Raw genomic sequence first — 26,479 nt, 5'->3', positions numbered from 1 at the left:
CAGGAACTTCCATCTCTCCTGCTGCCCACCTCTCTCCCTGTTCCTGCTCACCTGGACTAGAGAGCAAAGGTTTCTGCATTTGGCTTCTTATGCTCTTGCTCCGCCTCCTGCTAGGAGCCTGCCAGGCGGTTGTGCCAGGTGGCTCCGAGCCCCTGGAATCTTTATGACTCGATGCCTGCAATTGGAACCACCAGAGAATTAGTAGCAGCCTCTGCCTTCCAACTCCCTGAACAGCGCTCAGCCCAAACGCACTCCACAAAGAGCAGTGCATCCAAATGCAACATTCCTCTTCAGGGACACTCTAGAGCTGGAAAGACCAAGGGAGTTGGAAAACAAAACTGAGGACAGGCAGGCACCCTGCCAGGCACCCGTGATGATCCCCTTGATGAGGGTGAAGATGCAGGAAAGCGCATTTCGAGGGGAGGCAATGACATTAGAGTCAGCATTTACACAAAGCTTTCAACAATCAGCTTATTGCACCAGGGATTTTCATTTGGGTCCCACAGCCTCCTGCCGTGGGGAGGAAGACCCAGTGTGAAAAGGAATACTGCATCGGTGACACTTGGTCAGGGAGCAGGAAAAGCAGAAGCAGCTACTACAAGAAAAGCCATGGAGCAGCACAGAACTACAGAATCTCTTAGATATTCTTCCAGACAATCCTAGAGGAGGGTCCTTTCTCTGGACAACACTGAACAAAGCAAGATACAGGCAGGCCAGGGAAGCAGAGGGAAGCCAGCACCACTGCAAGTTGCTTCAAAGCCAGAATAGGAAAAGTCACCCAACCCTTTTGTGCAAGGAGGTGCTACGTATCCCCTTCGAAGAATGTTCGAACCTCCTTCTCCAGCCAGGTGACTTACAGTCCAGCTCCCAGCCCTGCTCCTCAGAACTGCTCTCACACCTCGGGGCTTCCTTCTCCCGGCAGAAAAATCGTAGGTGCCGGCTTGGAGACCCAGCCCACTCCATACCCTGCTCTTCCATCATCTCCAGCCTGGTCAGGTGCCTTCTGCCACCCGGGTGGGCAGCCTCACATTGACTGGAGCAGTCACTCCAGTCGCCCTGGCAGCTCTGGAACCTCTCTGGCCACAGTTTGCTCTCTGGAGAGGATGCACAGGTTGAATCCTGATCATCTTCAGAGTCATATTCGATGTCTATTTCCAGGCTCCTGGGGCAGTGCATTGCCATCACAGCAGGTTCTGCCCCCCCTGTTCCCACTGCTCTTGGGGCTTTTTTCCTTAAGGTGCCTTGTCTGGCCCGGCTGTACAAATCCAACCCCTCCTTCCCACCGGCACTGCTGACAACATTCAGCTCCTCCCTGAGACTGGGAGCTCTGTATAACCCACTCCCCATCTGGCTGCAGTTGCTCAGCAGACGACTGCAGTGCTCTGTTAGATCACTCTGTCTCTTCCTACTTGACTCAGGCCGACTCCGGATCTTCTCTTGATAATTATTTCCCTTCTTCTTGCTCCAAGAGGGACTTGTCCCACTCCCAGACTTTGGATCATTCTCCTGATAGCACCAGTTCCAGTGCACCTTCTTTTGACTGCAAGCCAGCTGGTCAAAGGCAGGATCTGCATGGTCAGCATCGACTCTGCTCTCCTTAGCACCAGGCTCCCCCTGTGGAGTCTGAGCAGACACATCCATGGAGGTGTTATTCCCATCTTCCTTTAGAAATGGCTCCTTGCTGTTGGGTGGTTTCTCTGTTCTTCCTGAATTATAGGTTTGTGTTTCCAAGGAGTCTTGCGGGTCTATCTTTTCTTCTAGAACACCCTTCTCATCCTCATCTTCATCCTCATCCTCGGTCACTTCAGGGATGCTGAACAACTTCTTGCTGTGGTTCTTCTGAAGTGGGAGTTCCAGGATCCTCTCCAGAATCTCCTCATCGCTGTCAGTATCACAAAGATCCATCTGTACCCAGACCCCGAGAAAAGCCACAGCCAGGACAAGCAAAGGAAAAAAGAGAGGAAATAAACATTAAAACAAAAGGCAAAGTGACCCTGATTCCCTCCCAGCAGAGCAGGATGGAGCTGTGGCTGCAGCAAAGCAAGGGAAGGGGGCAGAGGGAGCGATGGATCTTCTGGCAAAAGCAATCACATGAACCAGCAATGTGGTGGGAAGCAAGGAAGGCAAATGCATGGAAGAGCTCCCTCCCAGCCTCTCCTGTGCACACACAGCTACCTGCAGCACCTTTCATCCTGCCACAGGAATGATTCCTCATGGCTTGGCACCCTCGGGGTGGGATGGGGGCAGGAGAGGCACTGTCCCTCCACAGCAGAGCTGAGTGGGCTCTTCTGTCCACAGGGCTGAGCCTCAGCCTGTGCTCCCCCATGGAGTCACGGGTCCCCCTTAGCCCTGTCCTCTCCCTGGAGCACAGGGAATGGCCCTTGGAGATGTTGCTGCCTCGGCCCTTCCTATCTTCTAGCAAAGTATAGCCCGACTGCAGGCTTCTGCCTGCAAATCCAGGGAACGAGTTCCCACAAAAACAAAGGAAAACCCTTCACCTCTAAGGGCCACACAAACATGAGCTTCACTTGCAGATGGGTGAGAGCCTACCAGGTTAGAGAAAGTTTTGGGGACAACACTGCTGAATTTTAAGATTTGTTGTGGACAGCTGTAGAATTTATAGGTTTATTTCTTATTACATTAGCACTAACATAAAAGGCAAAATCCCAGGTGCATAGTGTCATTTTGGTAGGAAGATAGCTTTGGTGGTCACTTGTTCAACTTCCCTCACAAGTTATATCATTATGTGTTATAAAAGCACTTACAAATAGCTTACAAAGCATGTGTAGCTATTCATGTTTCAAACTACAGCCATGAGCAAGTCTGTTCAGATATAATTAAAAACTGAACCACTGTGGGGGGATAAACAAAGGCAGTTGCAAGCTATCTACTAATAGTTCCAACCTCTCTAGCTTTTTCCAAGCAAAAGTTAGTCTTGAATTATACTTAGAACTGGTTGAAGAGACCTCCAAGAGGTCTCCAGTTCAGTCTCCTAATTGCAGCAGGACTGTTGCCAACAATAAATCCATGTCTTTCCTTAGATGCGGTTTGAGGACACCAAAGAATGGAGATCCAGAACCCTCTGGGAACCAATCCCAAGGCTGCACTGTCCTCCTGGGAACGAGGTTTGAACTCAGCTCCAACATGAACATCGCAAACAGCAGCTCATTATTTCTGCCTCTTTTAATGTATCATCTCCCAGAAACAAGAAGACTTTGGCTCTCATCCTTTTAAACATCACACAAATAGTTATAGGCAGTTACAAAATCTCCCATTCAACTCCTCTAGACCAAAAACCTCTCAATTTTCTCGAACTCTCCTTACAGAACACATATTCAAGGCTCCTGTCTTGTTAGCACCAATTAGGAATATAGAGAATTCATAAATACAACCAAAAATTAAGTTCAGTAAGACTTTATTTAGCTGTTTGCAAAGTTGTGGCTTCTGCTTTTGAATTTTAATGTAATAAATATTTTCAGCAATTAAACAACTTATTTGAGGATAAACATTTTAAAAGCAGCATCCTTCCATGTTTTCATCCTCTGGATCCTGAAAGAATTAATTGAGCAGTCTTGAGGTAACAGAAAATTTAGTTAAATATGCAGAATCCTAGAAAACAGCCTTTCCCAGTCATATCCCCTTCAATCCACAAGGTAGTAATGGGAGCTCTGTGCCCTAAAGCTTCCTGCCCCTCATGTCCTCTCCCCATTCAGCATCTTGTCACCCTCACTCTATCACTGCCAGCATAGAAAACAATCACTTTATCTAGGCAAGAAGCACCAGTTTGCTCAGCTCAAAAGGACATGAGCAGGGTTTTGGTTTTTCTTTTCAGAAAAAAACCCAACCAAATAAAAACATTAAGGCAAATAAAACACCCAGAAAAAAACAAACCAAAAAAACCCCAAGAAAGAATAGTGTTCTTGATTGCTCTTATTTCCTTCCTTCTCTTTCCAGGAAACTTATTTTTCTTCCATTTTCCCAGTCCAATCCCAACAACTGGAAGCCCTTCCAAAACCTCCAGAGGCAGCCCCAGCTTCTCCTGCCGCCAGGCTTCTCCTGGGGCCCCTGATGTGCTGTGCTGCAGGTCCAATTCCTCTCCTGGGAAGCAGAAGACCCTTCAGGAGAAGAGGAAATTTACTCCAGAGTCACTACATTGTCTGCTACCATTTAGCGCTCACCAGCCCCATCCCTGCAGATCAGCAGCCACAGAACACCATCAACAACAGATGTTCCTAGGCCACATGAGAAATTCAAGAGAGGGTGCTTTCTTGCCATCCAGACATATCAGATTTCCTGCAAAGCTTTTTATTTCTCCAGTCTCTCACCCTCAGTGCTTTCCCTCACAAACATTCATCCTAACTGCTGTAATCTGTATGGTTACACACCCAGTTCCAGGTCATGCAGTTGGAATCACATTCCCATGGTTGCATTCAGACCAGGTTTAACTCTTTGAGCACAAATTAAGCTCGTCACTTTCAGCTCAGCTCAGGCAGGATTTCATCCCTTGCAGCATTTGAACAGAAAAGCCATAACTCTGCTCCGACATGCCATCCATGGCTAGAGAAAGTATCAAGGTCTAAGCCAAATAATCACAGAATCAGGGAATATCCTGACCTAGAAGGGACCCAAAGGGATTGAAGCCAACACCTGGCCCTGCACAGGACACCCCAACAATCCCACCCTGTGCCTGAGAGCATTGACTGCTCCCTGTTTACTATCTGTTTTAAGAACTCAATCAATTTGATCATTGATTTTAACCCTGGATTTTAAACATCACATCACACTGTGTGTTTTGCCAACTAATTAAATCCTGGCTCCATTCATTTAAACAAACACCCTTCCCTCTCCTAAAGAACTTGTGTTTTTACTACCTTGAGTAAAGACTGGGAGGAAAAGCAGAGCAGCAGGACCTCGGGAAAAGCTCAGCCCAGCCCCTCCTCCTGTGAGTTGATGGCATGGGATGGCTGCACCAGCGCTCCCCGCAAGCAGCACTCAGCACAAGTTACCTTTTCCCCATTGTCCTGGGAACACGGCTCTCTCTGCTCCCATTTTTTCTCTTCCAGAGCTTCTGAATACAGCTCATCTTCTTCCTCCTCTTCCAAAATATCTGAAAGGTCAGAACTCCGGTTGTGCTCAGCGAAAAGGGTCAACTGTCGGCGGCCCATTTCCGACAGTTTTTCGTCCTGCTGTTGAAAAGCAAAACACATTTTCTCAGTTCTCCCAGACTATTTCAGCAACAAAGGAGCATTTTCCCTTTCTCTGAGCACATACACAGCTCAGGTGTGGTAGGCAAGGAAGTGGGCAGCACCTGAGGGAGTGACAAGCACGTGTGGACACACACAACCATCAGCCTCACTTCACAGCCTGCAGAACAGCACTGCCTAAGGCTGGAAAACTCAGAAGATCAGGTATAGGTCACATCCCTCCATGGGCACACACACTCAAGCAAGGTTAAACAAACCTCTTTTTTCACTCTGGACATTTCTTTCATCACCTCCTTGCCAGAAGACAACCTCAGGAAGTCCTGGCAGCTGCTCCCGCTTGTGTTTCCATCTGGGAAGGTGTCCTGTGTGCCCCCAGCCTGCCTGGGGGAGGACAGAGGCTCTGGGCTCAGGTGCTTCTCTGCCTCTCTCTGTGTGTCAGCACTGGGTGCCTCCTCCACAGAGGTTTCTGTTTGGAGCTTCACCCTGCTGTCATTCGGGCTTCCCAGCTCCAGTGCTTTGGTTCTTGGTTGCTCCATCTGGGAAACAAACCAACAGTGAAATCAAGGGGAAGCTTCTCAGACTACTTATGCATCAAAATGGAGTCCTACCACCCCAAACTCTGACCCTCTGATGTGTTCTGGGCTGTAGGCATATCAATATTTTGGCAGGCAACTTGCAGCTGGGAATGTTGGCCAGCCCTGGAACAAACCCCTCCCTGTCCTCAGCTCCCAGGAGACACAGTGTCTGTAGCTGAGCAAAGGCCCACAAAGGTACTGACAGTAACAAGTCTCAGAGCAGCAAGAAGAGCCAAGCTATACAGCACAATCATTTCCCACTGTCATCTGAGGATCAGAGGAATGGCCTAGACACCAACTGGCATGTTGGGCTGAGCTGGAAATGACGACCCTACTTCAGGACTTCCTGGGTTGTGAAGAAAAGGGGAAGAATATGGATGAAAAATAATACACACAGAGAGTATACAACAAGCTCCTGATTAGTTCACCTAGTGAGAATTAAAGAAAGTCTTCATGTGTTTTCCAATCAGTCCAAGAAAACCTCTGGGAGATGAAGGAATGGAGCTCCAGAAAAAAGAAGGGTAAGGCAGGTGAGACTTCATCAACCACCCCTTTCTCTTACTCTAACCAAGGGAGCCTCCCTGCATTTTGCAATGGAGCACAACCTTGTCCTTATGTACCAGGTACACTTTGAACACACTGAAGGATCAGACCCCGAGACACTGAGACATTGCAGTGTCAAGCTTCTCAATGTCCCCTGGGCTCAGACAAAAGCCAGCCAAGTACTGATCTCATATCTAATCTCACAGCTCAGATTTCCTGCCCTATTTCCCTTTGCTGACAGCCAAGTGAAGAGACACCTCAAGTGAGAAGGATGATAGGATGATCTGCATCCTGGGAGCACCCATTTCACTCTTCTCCACAAAGGAGGCAAAGCAACCACCACAAGCGTAGCCATCTACACCAGACATCTGAATGTATGGAGACAACAATGCTGGAAACAGCTGAAGTGCAGTAAGAGACTCACAGAAAAACAAGGAAATCTGGGCTGGAACTGAATCCACCAGCTGAGACATCATTCTCACAGAAGCCTCCTGGCACACCACCAACATCTGAAGCTGGAAGCATTCAAGGCCAGGTTGGATGGGGCTTGGAGCAGCCTGGCCTAATGGAAGGTGTCCCTGTCATGCACCAGATGATTTTTATTGTGCCTTCAAACCCCAACCATTCCATGATTCTACGAAATGTGGGTAAATGAATCCAGCAGTTGACTCAAGGTACTGTGAGCTGCAAATGACCAGGAGCTGATCACTGAAGTTCTGGACTCAACATTTCAGTTCTTCTGGGTATTGAGCTGGCTCTTGGGCTTGAGCCCACCATGCTGCTGTTGCTTCAGCAATTCTCAGAAGTCTCAGCCTAACTCTGAGCCTTCACAGGGTCACACTGCCATGATTAATAAAGTTGTGCTGAATTTAACAGTTTGAAGCACTCCCATGAGTTCCCATGATGTCAAAAAGTCAGAATGGGAAATAGATCCTTTTCCCCGATTAAATACATCCCACACCAGGAGGGCCCACTTCCCCATGGTCACAGAGCAATCATTCACGATCATTATATGGCTCTCAGACATCCTCACCTCTGTCCTAAAAGAACTCTGAAAGCACTCACCCACCCTACTGGGAATTCCACTCACCCACTGGGAACTCCAAATAGCCAGTGTCAGAATAGTTTGCCAGTTCTGCAGCCATGGCTGCCCCACTCTGCCATCCACTAATGTGCTCTACCACTGTCTTGTAAAAACCCACCAGGTCCCTTCAAGACAAAGAGCACAGCAATGCCAAATTAACACAAAAACATCCTTTTAATCTTTTAACTCTGCAAGTTCTTCCTTTCCTCACTCTATTCCTGATCTGCCAGCAAACAGAATCAAGAGGTGAGCTGCATCTTCCAAATATACAACGGCAGCCAAACCCTCTGACAGTTTGCCACCGCTTGACCCAAAGACAATACTGTGTCACAGAAAGGTGCTCAGAGGCATCTTATCCCACACTCCAAAAACCATCCATTGCCCTTCCCTGCACAGCTGGCACTGGGCAGAAGATGTAAGCACTTACCTGCACCTCTGTCCCTTCACCTGGCTGTTGCAATCCCAGTTCCTGGGAAGGGCCAGGCTCTGTGCCCTGCCCTAGGAGCACTGTGCCAGCCTGCTGGGGAGGCACACTCAGGTATTTCTTGTCTCCCACAGTGTCCAAGCCCTGTGGGGAAGTGGCTGGAGCCAAGGAAGCACTAGGGGAGGGGAGGTGCAGCGGGGAAGAGGCTTCCTCTGTCAGGGGCCGTGCTGAGCTGACAGGGCTGAAGGAGGGATCAGCCAATTTGGCATCTGAGCTCTCAGCAGGAGTTTTCTGTCGGAGCAGGAGTGCAGGCGTGTGCTGTGGGCTGCGAGCAGGCAGCGAGGCCCTGGGGCCCCCCCGGGGCAGTCCGAAGGGGACAGTGGTGCACACAGGGGAAGTGTAGTGCGAGGATCGCAGCAGCAGTGAGGAAATCTGGGCTGGAACTGAATCCACAGACTCCCCGTACTGAGACATCGTCCTCACAGAAACCTCATGGCACACCTGGAACATCTGAAGCTGGGACAAGTCCACCAGGACACTCCCAGCTGTTGGAGAAGTAACTTCTATCACCTGTAAGCAAAAGAACAGGAAATAATTATTTGCTGTGCACAGCTCAGCCCTTCTGAGTAGAACAATTCCCAACCAAAAGTTAAGACAGAACTCAAAGCTCTGGAGAGCAGTGGTGAAGAATTCCCACCCTTCTGCATAGTATCTCTGAAGAACGAACAGTTAAAAAGAAATTTGAGAAACTGAATAGTCTACAAAATATGAATATATTCACTCTCACTCCAGATTTTAACCCTCCTTGTTTTATAAGCTTCAAAAAGTTTCTCCCTTTTTTAGGCTATTCTTCTGACTACCTTCCCAGACTCCACCTTTTTTCACCTGTGAAGAGGAAAAAGCATTTCTATGACAAAAGAGCAACTGTGCTATTTCAAACAACATCATGTTTGCACAAGACCATAGGACATTTTTAGTACAGAATGACCTTGGATGTTCTATATCAGTAACAATACTGAACCCTGAGGTGTTTGTATGTTAAAACCATGGAATGGCTTGGATTGGAAGGGACCTTAAAAACCATCTCATTCCAGCCCTATCACGGGCAGGGACACCTTCGACTTGGACCATCCCTGGTTGCTTCAAGCCCTGTCCAACCTGGCCTTGGACACTTTCAGGGTTGGGGCAGCAACAGCTTCTCTGAACAATCTGTGCCACAGCCTCCCCACCCTCACAGGGAACAATTTCTTGCCAATATCCCATCTAACCCTGCCCTCCAGCAGTGGGAATCCATTCCCTGTGTCCTGTCCCTCCATCCCTTGTCCCCAGTCCCTCTCCAGCTCTCCTGAAGCCCCTTTAGGCACTGTCAGGGGCTCTGAGCTCTCCCTGGAGCCTTCTCTTCTCCAGGTGAACACCCCCAGCTCTGCCAGCCTGGCTCCAGAGTAGAGGGGCTCCAGCCCTTGAAGCATCTCCATGGCCTCCTCTGGACTCACTCCAGCAGCTCCACATCCTTCTGATGTTGGGGGACCCAGAGCTGGAGGCAGCTCTGCAGGTGAGGTCTCACCTACGCATGGCAGAGGGGCAGATTCCCCCCCTAACCTTCTGCCCATGCTGTGGGGATGCCAAGCTCATGCTGGATCCCTACCCCTCATTCCTCACACTGAGAGAAAGCCCCAGGTGGTGGCTCTGTACTTATCCTTGTGCTCTGTCCATACCTTAGGGACTGTTTGCCAAAGGATCAGGCCAGTGCCTGGCCTGAGCAGAGGAGGCTGTTTTGCTGCTGGAGGGTCGGGTTCCAGGAGCACCTCCAAAGCCTCAACAGATGTCTTTTGTGGTGTGCATCACACAGCCCAAGCAATGTCCCTTCTCTGATGTTACTCCTTTCCAGGCCAAGGACTGTCACTGCCTCCTCAGGACACCTTCCTGGATCCAGCTTTCCATGTCTTAAGGTCTGACACTTCATGCTACCCCTGCAGCATCCCCAGCCCCCTGCACAGCCAGTACCTTCTGTCCATCCGCATACACGGCATATCCAGTGACCCGGACCCCGTTGGAAGATCCTTCAGCATCAATGGTAACAGGCAACCAGCTGATAACCAGGATACCTGGAGAGGGACCAGCTTCCACCTGGACATCCAAAGGAGCATCAGGTGTGCCTGGGAGAGACCAAAAACAATTTCCTCTTGCTTATCTGGCTACAGCATAAAGCTCAATCCTGGTTAGAATCAAAGAGCAAACTCCCAACCAGACTTGTCCCTGCAGAACTGAACTACAACAGCCAGGCCAGTTCCGGGAAATGACAGACAGAACCAGAGAAAATAAGATGCTCTTGTTCTGCGAAAGCTTTAATGCACAGAAAACAGAACTTTGCAAAAGTAGCTGAGGCCAAGACGCAGCAACCCTTGAAGCAAAGTCATGGCCAACCATCTCCTCCCTGCCCAACCAGCTGCTCCAACCAGCACAGAGGACGTCTTCCCAAAGCAAATGAAAGGAAAAGGGATAATCAAATTTTAAAATAAAGGAAGAAAAACATAAAGACAAAAGAGTGCAGCACCTCAGGCTTTGGGGACCTAATCAACCTCGCTTCCCTTTACCCCACGGCTTCCCAGCAAAAGGCCAGCTGAGCACAGCCTGTCCATGTGCAGAGGCCTGTGGTACCTGCTACAGGGGTAGTGAAGTGTATCACGGCTGAGTCCTGCTCCTGCCCCTCGGGCACCTCTTCCCAAGGAGTTTTCATGGGCCGGGCCTCCAGCTTGGCCACATACTGGGTGCTGGGCTGCAGGTTGTGGAAGGTGTACCAGTACACGCCTGGCTTTGTCACATCACACTCCTGCCCGTTGAGATATACCCCATGGCTATAGTTGCTGTTGCAGGGAAGCCATGTGACCTCTGCTGATGTGGCCGTGACGCTTCTGACTTTCAGCATCGTGGGTGCCATGCCAAAATCCTGCCCCACGAAGAAAGTGCAGCGCAGTTTATCAGAGCTGCCGTGCTCTGTCACCGTCTGCACGGACACACGGTAAGCCCTGCTGTGTAAATCCAGCTTTTCTATCACTGCTTTGGTCTGAAGGCCACTTTTCACGTTCTGACGTAGCTCTTCATCCACATAGATGTTGTAGCTCTGTATGTCTGGGCAGCCAGCTGGCAAAAGAGGTGGTTCCCAGCCTACAACTATGCTTCTGGCAAGCTGCTTGATAAGAGTCAGTCTTCTTGGGTAAGGCACTGCTGTGTGACTAACGGGTTCCTCCTGATCTCCTTCTGCTCTGCTGGCAAGCGGACTGATGCTACCCTCTTCAATGGAGAGCTCACTCTTATCTCCATTGCTGGTGCTTGCACTGACCAAACTTTTCTCCTGGTATGAGCTATGGGTGAGATCATTCAGCTCCGGAGGCAGAAACGTCATGAGGTCATCATCTGAAACTCGCTCAACAAAATTGGAGGGGACCAGCCCTCGCCGGCCATCCATCAGCTCCCCTAAACAAAAAACAGGACACCTGTTACCACTGCTCCTGCTATTGAGCCTTCCAGCTCAGCTGTGAGGACTATGGGACAACATCTATGCCAGGGTACAACTGCTCTGCAGTCAGGAGTGGAAAAAACCTCAGGAAGGTTATTCCTGGCAATGTTTCCTGATTTCCTAGGGCTTCCCTTGTTAGGTTCCAATGGACACAGTGAGGAACCTCGCTGCTCCACACATTTTAGAACCAGCTAAGTAAAAAGTTGCGTTGTGTACTTAGCTAAAGGCTTTCTCCTTCTTCATTATCCCATTCTTCCTCATCACAGCTCTTTCACTAACTTCTTTAGCCTTCCTGAACTATGCAGATGGATGATTTTACATCTTCTCCCAGCCATACAGATTTGGGGTTTGCAGTACTTCCTCAAGAAAGTCCATCTTTCCAGCTCTGTATTTAGCTCTGGCCTTCCTTTTTGCTCCCTCCTTTCTTAAGTTAACTCCTGTACTAAAGGTGCCCCAAAAAGTCTTGTGGGGCCACAAAAGATACACAGCAATTGTGCAGACCCATCAAACCAAGGATGAGCATCACATATGGACTGCACTGCCTTCCCCCTTCCAAACTCTACCTACAACAAATCAACTGAAAGCAGGGAAAGCAGAAAAGGTTAGTAAAGAATAACTTTTTTAAACAATAAACAAACAAATAAATGGTAAGCTTGGGAATAGAAAGAAAGAAAAATGAGGCAGAGCAGTCACAGAGCAAGCAGTGCAACACACATGCATTTGTCTCAGCTCTTGCAAAGCACCTCAGGAAATCAGGAACCATTACCCCTTAAGCAAGCGGCTCCACAAAGAAACCTCAGCACAAATTTACAGCCCACGAATCTTGGTTTCAATTCCATCCACCTCTTAGTCAACCAGGATCATGTTTGCAAAGGGGTCAAAACAGAAACACTGTGTGACATCAGCAACTGTAGTCTGGGTTGATCACTGTATCCCTCCTCTGCCAAGAGAGCACGAGGCAATGGAGCCCATCACCTGCTGCAGTTCCTGGTTCACTTTTTTCCATTGGAAAGAGGGAAACACCCCATCTGCAGAAGGGGCTGAACATGTTCCTCTCCATGGTGAGGGAGGAACCATGTGGGAGTTGAAACCATCGGGGATGAAACCTGGAACTTGCTGAACGTAGCGGCAAAATTTCCTCTGAGATCACTAGATAAGGATTTCATAGCTTACACTTAGTTTATTCATAACATAAATAAAGCTGGTTCCAACAGGATCCGCTTGTTCTTCTAACAAACTAACTTTGGGCAGAAACCCTTTACCTTGAGGTTCCAAGATTCACTAAATTTCTCTCTCATTTTCTGGGGAGAGAACAACTCTCCACAGCAGTTCAATCCCATTTCATTTGACTAAAACACACCTTCAAAGAAGCCATCTTCATCCATGTCTCCATAGATGTAAATATATTCTCCAGCAGTCAGTGGAAGCTCTGCCTCTGGATTTTCATTAGGTCCATCAAAAGGATTGTAGCTGAAATATTTACAATTGGAAGATTTAATTTGCATAGGAACCTTCCCAGCAACACACTACAGCTGTGATGCTGATAAGCTTTTAATTCACTGGGAATGAGTCCACTTTGGCAAGCAGCAAATTCCACAGACAAAAGTCAAGACTGTAGTTTACATATGAAAATATTTAATAACAGATAATTTCTGAAGAGCAAAACAGATGTCTTGTGACATCCAAAGGAACAGAGATATGAGGATGCTGAAGGGACCGGAGCATCTGTTGGGGGTTGAATTGTTCCCTTTTCTTTCTGTGGAATTTTCTCCCATTGTTATGCTAAGTAATTGTGGCTACACCTTAGAACGACAGATAATGTTCTCTCGTAGGGGGGTGGGTGGAGGGGGAGGAGGAAACCGGAAAAGAAAAGGTGGGATGGGGGTCTGGAGCGGGGGACTCTCTCTCGCTTGGCTCGTGGAGTGGGAGGACGGCCCGGGCTCCGGTCTGGCATCTCCCCCTGCCATCCCAGCACTGAGATCCACGCTCCCTGCCTTTGGACATCGCTCTGCTGCTCTCCCACCTCACCCTACTATCTCCGGACACTCTGCTGAGCACCACGACCGACACCGTGAGGGGGAGTCACTTCCCCATCCCTCTCACCCCTGGGCCGCGGCCGCCATCACCCAGCCCTCTTCAACTGCGCGGGACCTGCCCTGCCCCCAGCACCGGTAACTGAGCGCAGGGAGACGACCTGCGGCCAAAAGGGACTGGAGCGGAGCTAGACTGTTCTGTTCTGTTGTCAATTTTTATAGCTGTTGTTGTTTTTTTCTCCTTGTTGGATATCAGTAAAGAACTGTTACCCTTATCCCCACACCTCCTGCCTGAAGGCTTCTGATTTGGACCTAAAATAATTAACAGGGAGGGGGTTGCATTCCGCATCTCAGGAAAGGGGCTCTTGCCTTTCCTTAGCAGATACCTGTCTTTCAAACCAAGACAGCATCTCTCTGAGGACAGGCTGAGGGAGCTGGGCATATTCAGCCTGGAGAGAAGGCAACAGAATAGGGAGTTTTATCAATGCACAGGTATATTTAGGGTGGGTGTCAAGAGAAGGGAGCCAGATGCTTTCCACCGGTGCCAGCAACAGAACAAGGGGTGGTGAGCACAAACAAACAGGAAATTACACCTGAACCTGAGGCAAAACTTCTTTGAGGTTGAGCAAGCACTGAAAGAGGCTGCAGAGAGAGGTTGTGGTGTCTCCTCTTGCTCTAACCCCACATTTTAAACAGCACTCCAAAAACTCCACCAACAAGAAATTTAAAAATACATCAGTGATATGGCTTGGATTCCAGGCAGTTCTAACCTGCCTACCCAGGAATACTCAAACTAATCAGAGGGTCTCATTTCACAGGAAAATGCCTCATGAAAAACTTTTATCTTTACAAACACCTACTGCCAATTCCTGCTCTTTAACCCTTAAAAGGGATTTCATGCCAAAGCAATGTTTACCTCTCTGTGATCTGACTGAGATCTTATGGGCCCAAGACTGACATGAAGACACAGACCACATCTGATGTGCTCCACACAAGAATGGAATCATCCTCGTTCTCTTCCTCCCAATTCCCAATGGAAAGGCTGAAGGACAGGTAATACACTGAACCGCAGCAACTTGGGCTTGACCATGATGGCTCAGTGAATGGTAACAGTTATCTCAAAAACCTGTTTTTTTTTTTTTCTTTGTCCTTTAAAAATTACCAGAAGCCAGAAGCATTTTGGCCAAATATTTATGGAATTCTAAGCTTAAATTTTCTTAATTTTTGGAATAAGATTTCTTGGAGAAAACTTCTTGCACTATTCTGAAAAAAATAGACAATTCAATGAATATGTCATGTTGAACTAATTTTCAACAGAGAACAATATTCAAAGTTTCACACAGTGCTGTTCACTGAACAGCTGCTGAGCTTAATGTGCTTTTAATGAACTAAGCCTGGATTGTGCAGGAAGAACCAGCTCTCAAATCATTCGATCATGGAATGGTTTGAGTTGGAAGGGACCCTAAGGCTCATTTCATTCCACCCCTGCCATGGGCAGGTACACCTTCCACCACCCCAGGTTGCTCCAAGCCCCATCCAGCCTGGCCTTGGACACTTCCAGGGACCCAGGGGCAGCCACAGCTGCTCTGGGCACGCTGTGCCAGGGCCTGCCCACCCTCACAGGAACAATTCCTTCCCAATATCCCATCTAGCCCTGCCCTATGGCCGTGGGAAGCCATTCCCTTGTCCTGTCACTCCAGGCCTTTGTCCCAAGTTCCTCTCCAGCTCTCCTGGAGCCCTTTAGGCACTGGAAGGAGCTCTAAGGTCTCCCCCGAGCCTTGTCTTCTTCAGGCTTGACACTCTCAGCTCACCCAGTGTGAAAATCCCATGAGAAATAAAAGGTCTAATCTACTATTATCCACTCCTAATAGTGGTGAATCCAAGAGAAGATTGTGAAGTAGTGAAATGTGGATAACCAGTGTAACTCCATACAGCACAAGCAATGATCTCTCAGTACCTGTATCGAGCTAAGAACACCTGGAGCTTTGCAGCACCTTGGCTGCCTGGCTCTGGCATGAGGGAGATGCTGTCAACATCCAGTTCTTCCATTTCACTTGCAGTGTCCACCTAAAAATGTTAAAGATAAGGATCTAAGTAAAGGAACACTCAGTGTTTGTACATAGTGAACACATTCTCTAAACACATGGCTGGTGTCAGTCTGGCTCCTGGACTAAGGACCATCTCTAAGAATGACTTTTTAGTGAGGAAGTAGTAATAAGAGGCAACAGCCCCAAGTTGGAGCTTCAGGGTTTCCAGTCAGACATCAGCAAAAACTCCTTGCCCAGGTGGGTGACACAGCCTTGGGAACAGTGCCTTAGAGCTGGGATATGAGAAATGGACTTGTAAAGCATTCTCAAAGCCTGACTGAAAGCTCACACAGTCTTGTACATCTGTATGCAAACTCTGAGATAAGGTGTGCTGACTTAGAAAGGCCATGGAACAGAGAAGACATTGCTGAGAGAGAGACTGAACTAGAAACAAGTTTCAAATGATGGCCTTGCAAAAAGACCAGATATTTTGGAGAATCAGAACTGTGAAAGATGCATTGTGGCAAGATCACATGGGGTAGAATAACAGGTGATTGGTGTTGGAAGTATTAGCACCATTGTGTGGCAAAAGCTAGTAAGACTAAAAGACTAAAAACATTTATAAGGTATTGTAACCAGGAAATAACTTGGCTTCTAATAGAATGGCATTGAGTTTTACATCTCTTACGTTTCACCCTTCATGGAGACTGATAAAGGAATAAAATATTTTAAAATACCTCTCAGTTGCCCCATCTCTGTAGAGCTGGGATTTTCCAACACTAAGGGATCTCCATTCTGAAGAAGCTGTAGCCTGAGCTCAGCAAAGCCATGGCCACACTCATTTAGAGCTGGTGACAGTCCCACTAGAGGCTCTGGAGACCTCTTCCACTCCATGTATACATAATTCAGCATGTTGATTTTGTGCTACCTCTACATGGTAGCTGTGCCTGTGTCCAACACAAATGCCAACCTGAACAAAAGAGCTCTGTTGGATGCTGGGGTCTTTAATTGCTTGTGTCCTCTCCAACACCTGTACATTTTCTGTAGGATGTCTGTGTACTTTAGACAGAGCTTTGATTGGAACTTTTGGTTTTAGCTGGCTCTGCTAACAGCATATACTGAACGAAATACAAGAGTCAGGGCAGGAAGCCTCCATTCCTGTTACAACCTCTCCCTTTCTAGCCAGCAGCTCCTTCTGCACTTCCTAAGCTGAAGGCTGCACCGTCAAGGCATTTGGTATCTACTGGTGAAGCACCTTTGAGAAATTTCTCTCAGCTGCTTTGATGCTGGTGAAATTCTGGGATTTTATATCCAGTGGCAATGGGCTGTGTAATGCAACCCTTCTTCTTGAAGCAATGCAGTCCCTGGGTTTTGTCTAAACTTGTGCCAATGAACCAATTCAAGCTGCCTTTTTAAAGCATACCTCAAGGCAAATGTATTTTTTATGAAGACCCTCTGCAGGCACCAGAACACAAAGTATTTTTTCTAACACATGAAGAGCCAGAGTCAATCTCAGGAAGAGTTCAGAGTATCTTTTCAAGGTACTGTACTCCTTGTAATGCAATCCTGCCCTGTGTCCTTGGAGAACAAACACCTGTAACACTCAAACAAAGGGGCTTAGCCTGGAATGTTCTCACAATTATGTGCTGTGGAAGCCAAACACTGCAGGCATTAGCTCTTTTCCAAGGATCCCACACTGATCTCTGCAGGGATCTATCTCTCCAGGAAGGCACAGTGGCTTCCAAGCTTTCTCTTGAACTAAAATGTAGGCATTTTTCCTGCTATAGAATTGCTAACAGTTCCATACCTGTTCCTCCCCAGGTGTGACCTTCACTTTGGCTCTGAATATGGCACTTTCCTGAGCTCTTACACAGTGGGAGGCTCTGCCTGGCACTGATGTTGTGGGTGTCCTGACCGGGGCACCTCAGCACTTCAGTGGCTATAGTGCTCAGGAAACCCCAAAAGAACAAAAGGTCCCCCTCAGGCCACCACACCTGGCCCTCACAGCATTGCTCTGCCCTAAACCATCCCCTCAAGTAATGCATAGGAGAGAGAATCAACCCCTGCTCAAGTGAACCCCACAACACCACAAAAGGGCTCCTGGGGAGAAGCAGCAACAACTATTGAGGAGATCTTGGTGACACAAACATGCAAAGCCTGTTAGTTCCATCCTTCTTAGCACAAACTTGGCATCTTCTCATGGTTTCTTTCACCAAATAATATCTTAGTAATTAAAAACACCAGATAAGAAGTTTGAGCTCCTCATTCACAGCTCAAGGCCAAAAATAGTCTGGATGGTTTCTCTTCACGCTAAAAATTCCAGTTTGTAGCCTTTATGTGTTTTAGTGACAGTTGAGATGCCACAAGGAAGCTTAGCAAGAGCTATCTCACACCTCCCATCCCACTCCTTCTCCAAGCTCCCAGGCACTGTTTAACTAGTTGTTTCCTTCACGAAGCACAGCAATGTATTCACATGAGCATTACAGACATGGCATCCAAGGTAATTTCAGAATTTTCCTACAGTTTTTCTCTTGTTTATCCCATTTTCTTCAGGTAGCCAGAAGAGAATGAATGCAACCTTATTGGTGAATGCATGCGACCTTACTGGGGAATGAATTCAACTTTACTAGTGCTCTCAGCAATGCATTTATTTCCCTTCTGGCTGGAAAGTACAGGCAGAAGAGGGAACTCCCATACTGACCTCTGGAGTTGGGCAGGATTTGGGGCTGTTCTGCATGGATTCAGATTTTGAAGAGCTGGACTGAGACTCTCCTTTCTTAGATTGTTTCTGAGCACTGGTGGGAACAGCTGGGGAGCCCATGGTGGTGTCTGGCCCCTGCTGTGACAGCTCCAGCTTGTCATTCTCTTCATTGTGAACCTTCTTTGTACTCTGATGGAGCAACCCAGGAACAGCTGACTCTGCAATAAAATCAGCTGTCCATTAGTTACAGCCACAGGCAGGATGCAGGATCAGCAACGACCATCCCAGGGAGCAGCCTAAGTCTCTTCAAACGTGCCTCGTTCAACAGGCTGGACACCCGAGCTCTCCCTGGCTGCAGAAATGCTAACTTCTCTTTACAAAATGAACAAGAATGAACCCTATTTCCTATAGGGACAGAGATGTCAAACATTCACTAAACATTTGCATTATCTCCTTCAGCCCTTTTCATTTACATAAAAACCAACCCATTCGTCAAAGCCCTCTCAGGCATGTCCAGCAATTACCCTTCTCCCAGTGGGGCTGCGGGGCGGAGCTGCACAGAGCAAGGGGCAGCTCTGAAGTCACCAGAGTGGAGGTGAGAAGGTCGATTTTTCCTGTTTGAAGCCGGAATTGTTGGAGTTCCTGTGACAGGAGGCTGAACTGCTCTGTTTGACTGCGACACTGGTCTTCCAGATCCTTCACCCGGGCCTGCCACGAGAGAACAAGGTGAGGAACAAAGCCCTGTTGAAACACTGAGATTCCAAACAGGATTTGCCTTTGCTGCCTCTTTTCCCAGACACCAAGGAGCTAAAAGATGTTTTTAAATGCCCTGCCTAGCAACTGTCATTGGAAACTGGCAGCCTCATATGTCTACTTATCTTAGAAAAGCTGAGGCTCATCATCTCTGAGGAAGCTGACTACAAATTCCATTAAGACTTATCCCTAAAATTCTGGGTTTGAACTTCAATATCCTCTCTCAGCCCTGCACAAGACCAGATGAGACAGGTCAGAGATAAATAAGCCTTAAAAAGATTCAAAAGGCTTTGCATAGTTTTTGGAGCATCAAAATCATGTTTCCAAAAGGAATTGCTCTCCCAATTTTGTTCATCACTCCAGAGGCTCCAGCAAGCTCCTGAAACCTTAAACTGCCCTTCCCACCATTCCAGGCAGGACTGCCAACTGTCCCTCTGGACCTTGGCTCCTCCAGGCACTAGGAAGGGCAGAGAGCACACAGGTCCACGTTGCAGAATTCTCCTTTGATGTGGGAAGCCCATCATCTTTCCCCCCTGGTCCTACAGGGATGATTTACTCCAGGCAAATGCATGCTGAGGACAAGAAAGCTACACCTCACCAAGATGAGGTGCCAAGGAGCCTTGGGAAACACAATAGAGAGGGAAGGACACATTCCTGCCAGAGAACCATTTGTATTTTCCCATATTCTCTTTTCACCATCTCTAGAACTTCCTCTGACAAAACGTTGCTGATTCCTGGCTGGCTTTACACATTCCCACATTGCCCCAGGTTGTAGGCAGATCAATTCCCAGGTGATGGCACCTGCTCCTTTCTCTCCTCTCAATGTTTCTTATAGATAAGATGCACCAAAACAGATGACTGCACTGCACTCTTCAAAATTTTCCATTCTACAAAATGTATTTGAAGTATTTTTTTCTCCAACTCAAAAAATAAACGATGCCTTGAAATAATACATGAGACAGAAAGTCTAAGTTTTTAAGCAGCTCTAGAAACAACATTTCTGACCTGGAGAAAGCCCTCTGTATGGTCTCAGAGTAACACAAAACCTTTGTAGCCACTCCCCAAGGATTTAGGGGGGGTCATGCATTTTTATTTGACTGTGACATACCTGTCTGTTCTAGGCATTTCAGTTTATTACTTGTTCCCTCCACAAGTCCAAAGGTGTTCTCATGCTCTAAGGAAAGCCTGGTGAAGTCTCTCAAGTTTGGCAAGAACTATCTCTGAACTGAATTCAGATGCCAGGACTAACTTCCAGAAGTGTCTGTATTATCCATATGCTCAGAGTCAACTCCTTGTTTACTAAGTCACAGTGCACAGGACTCCTCTGCCATTATGAGAGTTGGAATTTACTTACAGTTCGGATTTTTCACATAAAGACTTCTCCCCTACAACACTACATCTTAATAGAGAAAAGAAACCCTCAACAGTAAGAACAGTTGCACTGGAACAAAGGAAAACTTCCTCAAGTCCAATATCCATCCCTGATCCCACCTTGGGACAGAGCCTGCAACAGACAAGTACAGAATGACTGCAGAACCAGAGGGGGATTTCCTGTCTTCTCTGGAGACATGAGGTAGCAGATGCACCTGGACATTGTGTTTAATAGCATCATAATAGTACCTCGTCCTGTAAATTTATAAACTACAGTTTAAATCCATTTACACTGGCGGCCAAACCAATAGCCCAGATAATTCACAGTTTAATTCTAACACACCTAATTAGTCAGGTGTCTTTTCAGGCTGTTATTCCAAACAACATACAAACATGCCTTAAGTACTACTGCCACATCATACACAAGGTGTACTTCTAGCAGCTACTTGCAGGGGACTGCAGACAGCTGGGAAGCAGCAGGTTTCCAGGGCAGTGCTGGGAGGCAGGAGGATAAGGAAGAGGAGGCCCGATGATGTGGCCAGAAGGTTCAGGGAACCAGCAGGAATCAAGCTCCAGATACAGAGAAGGCTTCTGTGTCTGTGCCCAACCCAAAACAGGGAGTCTCCCACAACAGGGACTGGACTTCCAGAAGAGGCTGCAAGAGCAGGAGCAGAACTTGGTGGGGTCAGTTTAACCACCAACTCAGGAACTGATTCTCCACACCCAACCACCACTAGCTTAGACCCATCCTCTAAGACACTCTAATTCTTGGCTGGTCTGTTCCACTCCTCCAGCTCATGCTCTCCTTTCAGATGTCCCTTGTTCTCTTTCTCCATATCTTCTGCTATGTAGTTTTGAGATCAGAGAATCCCCATTTTGCTAGAAGGGAATTCTACAGGTGTGCAGTCCAAGCTCTTGATAAAAGCAGGGCTGATGCCAAAGGAATTAAAAGAACATCCTTAACTCCACATCAATGTGGGTACAACTTCTACAGGATGTGAGCATACCCCAATAAAGTCCTTTCCTGAGACTTCCCACCATTTTACTACCTTTTAGACCAACTTGTGGCTGAGACTTTTTTTAAAAATCCCCTACCTCCAACCCAGCACCTGCTATGCCAGCAGGGAATTCTGAGCCCACCACCAGGCATGATTAGTCCCTGCTCTCTCTCCTCCACATGCCTTTGCACAGTCAGTATCACCTGCATTTTATCTCCCCATTCCTCCTGAGATCTCTGCCAGATTGAAAGGTTTTAAAGAAGTTTTCTATCAGCTACAAATCCTAGCACTTCTATACCAGCCTTCTTTCCAAACCACCTGTGAACAGGCCAGCTAGCACAGCTCCCAGGCTGGAACTTCATTAGTTACCACCTCTTCTGGGAAAACTATTATCCACAACCTCTGCTTCCCATATTCCACTCAATTACAAAGCCAGCAGGACCCATCTTTTTCTCCGTGACACTCATTTGCAATGGTGTCACTACTGCCTTTGGGCTTTGAAGGAAACACTTCACTCTTGGACTGCAAAGACACTTAAATGTGGAGAGGGAGCACAGCTGGACAATTCTAAAAATCTGGAAGTGACACAAAAGTAAGCTCTTAATTCTAATTGGTCAAGAAAGCATGGCACTTAGAGGGAAAAGCAGAAGTAGTTGCTCCATCAAACTCATAGTGTAACTCCTTTAATTACATTAATTGGCAGTAACACTCTTGCAATCTTTTCCAGAGTATAGTTAAAACAAGAATATCAAGCAACTGTCAAAGTCAGAACAGAGGGAAAAAATGTCCTGTTTGACATCATTAGAGCAGTACCTGCATGCAATCCAAAGTACTCTGGGAGCAAGAAGAAAAGCAAAAAGATAACAAACCACATGAGCAGTTACACTACAACACTCTGCCGAAGATAACCCAACCCTCAGTCTGAAGGAAATTGTTTTCTCACCAAATTAATGTCTGCCTTGTTCCATATTGAGATTCCCACCTCATTCCCAGAAGCATCTGCTTGCCAAACAAAAGCTAAATCCTACACACCAAATGCATGAATACGATAACCAGGCACTTTCTGAGGGCCTCCAAATCATAGTGTGCTTTGAGATAAAGGACAATATGCTTAGAGTGGCTGCTAAATTTCAAGCCCCCTTTTCCCAGCACATTGCACCCATTCAAAAATGAATGGAATGGACATTTTGTGCCCAGATCTTTCCCCAGGTCTGAGATCATGGAGTTCTGGGATCGAAAGCACAGCTCAGAACCTGGCTGTGACAGGATCTTAAGCCTGCTCAGTCCTGCATCCTCCTCCTATGTCAGGGAAAACACACAAACTTGAGCTCTGGTCTCCTCATTTCTCAATAAAACCGGATTCCTGGAAGGAGACTGCCTCCTTTTGTATCTATGCAGTGCCAAAGGCAGCTGAAATCTTGTCTCGTACTTTGGAACCTCTGAACTCCCTCACTCCCACGACCAGAACTCTCAAGCCTTTCTTCCTAATCTGAGACAGTGCTTCTGCTTCTCTCCATGTATTTCTGCACACACCCCATTCCATACTCTCCTCACCTCTGTCACTGCCTTATCTCAGAACTATAGAACACCTGAGGCTGAAGGAGATCACTTAGAGCACTGGGATCACCTGATCCAAGCCCTCAGCTCAGAGCATGATTCGCTGCCAAGAGCTCTGTCCAGTTCTGAACATCTCCAAGGAGAGAGACTCCACTTATGAAAATCATGGGACAGAACTCTTCAAACAGGAAAATGGACTAAATTCATTCTTCATTAATATAACATCAAAAAGCAATTCGAGCACATGTAAAAAAAGCAATACATAGCACAGGCATCACAAAACCCCTAATTATGCCATACACTGATGCTCTGGAATGAGTATGACTATAGTTAAGTAATTTAAATGACTATTGCTCTGCATTAAAGTGGCTTTTAATGACAGCTCCTCTTTCTTTGTTTTACTTTATGAAATACAGGGTCAGGTTGAATTGGACTCTGAGAAACCTGGTCTAGTGGAAAGTATCCCTCCCAACAGCAGGAGGTGGAACTGGATGAACTTTAAGGTCCCTTCCAACCCAAATCTTTCAATGATTCTGTCATCTCTGTACCAGTAACATGAAAGCAAGAATATTTCACTGATAAGGCCCTTGCAGAAGAACATTACCCTCAAACACAGAACAAGAGGACTGTGTCTTTCTTCCTTTGCACAGGGAGATGTCTGGTTACAACCTAAGTAGCTTCTCCAACCCTTCATTGAGTTAGTTCAGAAAATGTTTGGCAAACATCATAGAATCATCAAATCTCAGAATGGTTTGAACTGGAAGGGACAGTAAAGCTCATTTTGTTCCATGGACAGGGACACTTTTCACTACTGTGCTGCTCCAATGGTCTTGAAACAGGAACACAACAACCCTTCCTCCCCCTAAAGGCTGCTCAGAACCCAGCTAAACACCAGCTGATGTAGAGCAGCACCTGTATCAGCTGATCTCAGCTCTGCAGCCAAACACAGAGGACCCCTGAAGGATGGGCAAGGGCACAAGATATAATGTCACATGCCCCACTCACCCAGCCTGCAACATTTCAATCCTGTTCAGCAGGAGCCCAGCACTCTTGGGCTCTACAGCTCAGACACTGGCCAGGCCCCATCCAAATTTGGTGCTATTTGCACTCATGGAGCAATCTCCTCCATCAAGGACACTTCTCATCTGCATCAACAGTCCTTGGCTCCCAAGAGCCACAAAACTGCACAACAGTGGGCATAGGGAGTTCATTCTGACAACCCTGACTGTAACTACTGGAGACAGCAGCAGGGCCCCAAGGGATCTCACTGTCGGGGGGGGTGGGTACAGTAAGATCTTCTGCTCATCTCAGATGTTTCAGTGCTCAGAAAACCTCTGAGAGAGCAGAAGATCCTCCCCTTGCTACGACACCCAACCCTCTGGCAGTCAGTAAATTGTCACATCAGGTTGCAAGGTTTGGTGCTGTGGCTTTGCAGCTCCACGAATCCAATGTTTTCTCCAAAGTCACCCTGACAGACACTGAGCTGATGCCAATCAACCACAAAGCAGTGCTCAGCACATCTGCCAGCCTGCACTGGTACACTGTCAGCCACAAGCCAAAGCACATTCCCTGTGTGCATGTCAGAGCAAACGGGACAAGGGAAATACCTCAAGCTTCACCACTCCTTATGCTCAGGTTTTCTTATTTTTATCTAAGAAATTTTTCTTATTTTTCCGTAATAAAACAAATAGAGCATACATACACAAGAGAAATTTTAAATCCCATGGACACAAGTATTCTCCTTTCAAATTATGCCAGAAAATGGAACAGGCAGATTTGAGTTTGATTACTAAATGCACCCCTAAAGGAGTTTTTAGGCATGATCTGAATGAAGTAACCATTCTAAGGACTGAGCAGGACAGCATGTAATTCCCCAAACTTTGACACAAATATTATTTTCACTGCAGCAACATGTTGCATCCAATCAAGGCACTACAACATTTTGCACAAAAACCAACAAAACCCAAGGCATCCAAACTGGTATTATAAACAAAAGGTACCAAATCTGGAGTAATCCCTCTTGTTTCTTTCTATCTTACCTCTAGAAGCTGTACTGCTCCCTCATGTTCCCTTCTTGCCTCTGCCTGAGCCTAAAGAAAAATAAGGAAGGGAGTAAATCAGAAAGCAGCCAACCTGAGTTCACTTCTACTGTCATCCTACCTTGGTAGTCCATTGTAGACTGGAGCAGGGGTCTGAGGAGGAGCAGCTGAGGGAGCTGGGAAGGGGCTCAGCCTGGAGAAAAGGAGACTCAGGGGGGCCCTTGTGGCTCTGCACAATTCCCTGACAGGAGAGGACAGCCGGGGGGGGTTGGGCTCTGCTCCCAGGGAGCAAGGGACAGGACAAGGGGAAATGGCACCAAGCTGTGCCAGGGCAGAGTCAGGGTAAATACTGAGAAAATTTCTTCACAGTCCCTGGCACAAACTGCCCAGCGCAGTGGTGAAGTCACCATCATTGGGGCAGTTTAACAGCTGTGTAGATGTGGCTCTTGGGGACATAGGTCAGTGGTGGCCTTGCAATGCTGGGGGAACAGATGGAGTCGATCTTGGAGGGCTTTTCCAACCTTCATGATTCCATGATTATATGATTCAAACCACTGTACAGTCTGGAAATATCTCTGGGCTCTAGACATACAGCAGTGAGAGGTCAGAACTGACATTCACAAGCAAAACCTTCACTTTGCTCAGGTACCAGAGTGCACCTGGACTCAGACACTCTTACCCTGTAAACTCACATCTACCTAGTCCATGCACACCTCCAAAGGTGAACGAGTCCACTCTGAGAGGAAAACGCCCCTGTCCTGCCCCACGTACCTGCTGCAACCGCCGAACCTCCTCCTGCTTCTCCTGCAGGACTAGCAGTGCTTCCTTGTGCTCCACTTCCAGCTGTTGCCTCCGCTCAGCCACATTTCTCATGTGCTGCAGGACAAAGCACACGCAGCTGAGGGGTGACACTACTGAAACTCTGTCCTGTGTTCTAACAACAGCCACAAAGCCAAACCAGGGTCTGTATTTCATGTCATCATTGCACAAAGTAAGAAAGTCCCATCACAAGGCAGAATAACACTGTCACAGAAAACCCTCAAATCTCTGATGGCCACTTTATCTCCCACCCAAAAGCGTGAAGCAGCCTTTCCAAAGCACCTCTGTCTGCTCTGGAAAGTTATGTTCCAGAATCCTGCAAAAGCAGAATTTCCAGTGGAAGCATAGAGACAAAAAAATGGTCAAAAAAGGTGAACAGACGACCAGTGCATTCAAAGGCAGGTGTTTGGACAGTCCTTCCAGCCATGCAGATCCTACTGACCTTCAGCACCTGCTCTAGATTCTCCAGCTTGGTTTGGAGTCCTTGATTAGTCTGAATTACTGAATCCCGTTCTTTAGTCACTAAAACAACCTGCAGTTTCAGGTCAGCATTCTCGGATTCAACCTGAAGAGAAAGGATTTTCGGTGAGCACAAGCAGCCATAGGTGCTCCTTGTAAAAAACAACAGAGACCAGTTTACTTCTGTGCTTTCTGCTGGCGATGATACCAAAATCACAAGCCTCTTCTCCCCCAGGTTTTCACTTAAAACAAATAAAAACAAATAAAGATTTCTATCAGGCCTTAAGGTGCAACACCTTATTTGCACACTGTTTCTCTCCTAGATTCATCTCCCCTTTTGCAAGAGGAAGAGAGTAGGATAGGAACAGGCTACAT

General features: G+C 47.3%; 1 protein-coding gene across 9 annotated transcripts in view; it reads right to left on the bottom strand.

The window, feature by feature from the left end:
* Window positions 1-26,479, bottom strand: part of TSPOAP1 (TSPO associated protein 1) — a 66,774-nt gene that overhangs the window by 15,516 nt on the left and 24,779 nt on the right. For 7 of the 9 annotated variants that reach the window (XM_088177190.1, XM_088177185.1, XM_014881501.2 and 4 more), the window contains exons 9-22: window positions 26,088-26,210; window positions 25,598-25,702; window positions 24,827-24,877; window positions 18,633-18,816; window positions 18,109-18,326; window positions 15,338-15,447; window positions 12,708-12,817; window positions 10,489-11,304; window positions 9,835-9,986; window positions 7,834-8,400; window positions 5,462-5,740; window positions 5,007-5,186; window positions 784-1,905; window positions 52-175 (exon numbers count right to left, since the gene is read on the bottom strand). In XM_088177190.1, coding sequence (XP_088033316.1) covers window positions 52-175; window positions 784-1,905; window positions 5,007-5,186; window positions 5,462-5,740; window positions 7,834-8,400; window positions 9,835-9,986; window positions 10,489-11,304; window positions 12,708-12,817; window positions 15,338-15,447; window positions 18,109-18,326; window positions 18,633-18,816; window positions 24,827-24,877; window positions 25,598-25,702; window positions 26,088-26,210 — 4,141 coding nt within the window. The remainder of the gene's footprint in view (window positions 1-51; window positions 176-783; window positions 1,906-5,006; window positions 5,187-5,461; window positions 5,741-7,833; window positions 8,401-9,834; window positions 9,987-10,488; window positions 11,305-12,707; window positions 12,818-15,337; window positions 15,448-18,108; window positions 18,327-18,632; window positions 18,817-24,826; window positions 24,878-25,597; window positions 25,703-26,087; window positions 26,211-26,479) is intronic. The other 2 variants (XM_088177186.1, XM_088177192.1) reach the window with 2 other exon arrangements.

The sequence above is a fragment of the Sturnus vulgaris genome, chromosome 21 (genome assembly GCF_052056855.1).
Source record: "Sturnus vulgaris isolate bStuVul1 chromosome 21, bStuVul1.hap1, whole genome shotgun sequence".
Taxonomy (NCBI): domain Eukaryota; kingdom Metazoa; phylum Chordata; class Aves; order Passeriformes; family Sturnidae; genus Sturnus; species Sturnus vulgaris.
The sequence above is the reverse complement of the archived record's forward strand: the minus strand, read 5'-3'. Positions and strand labels throughout refer to the sequence as shown.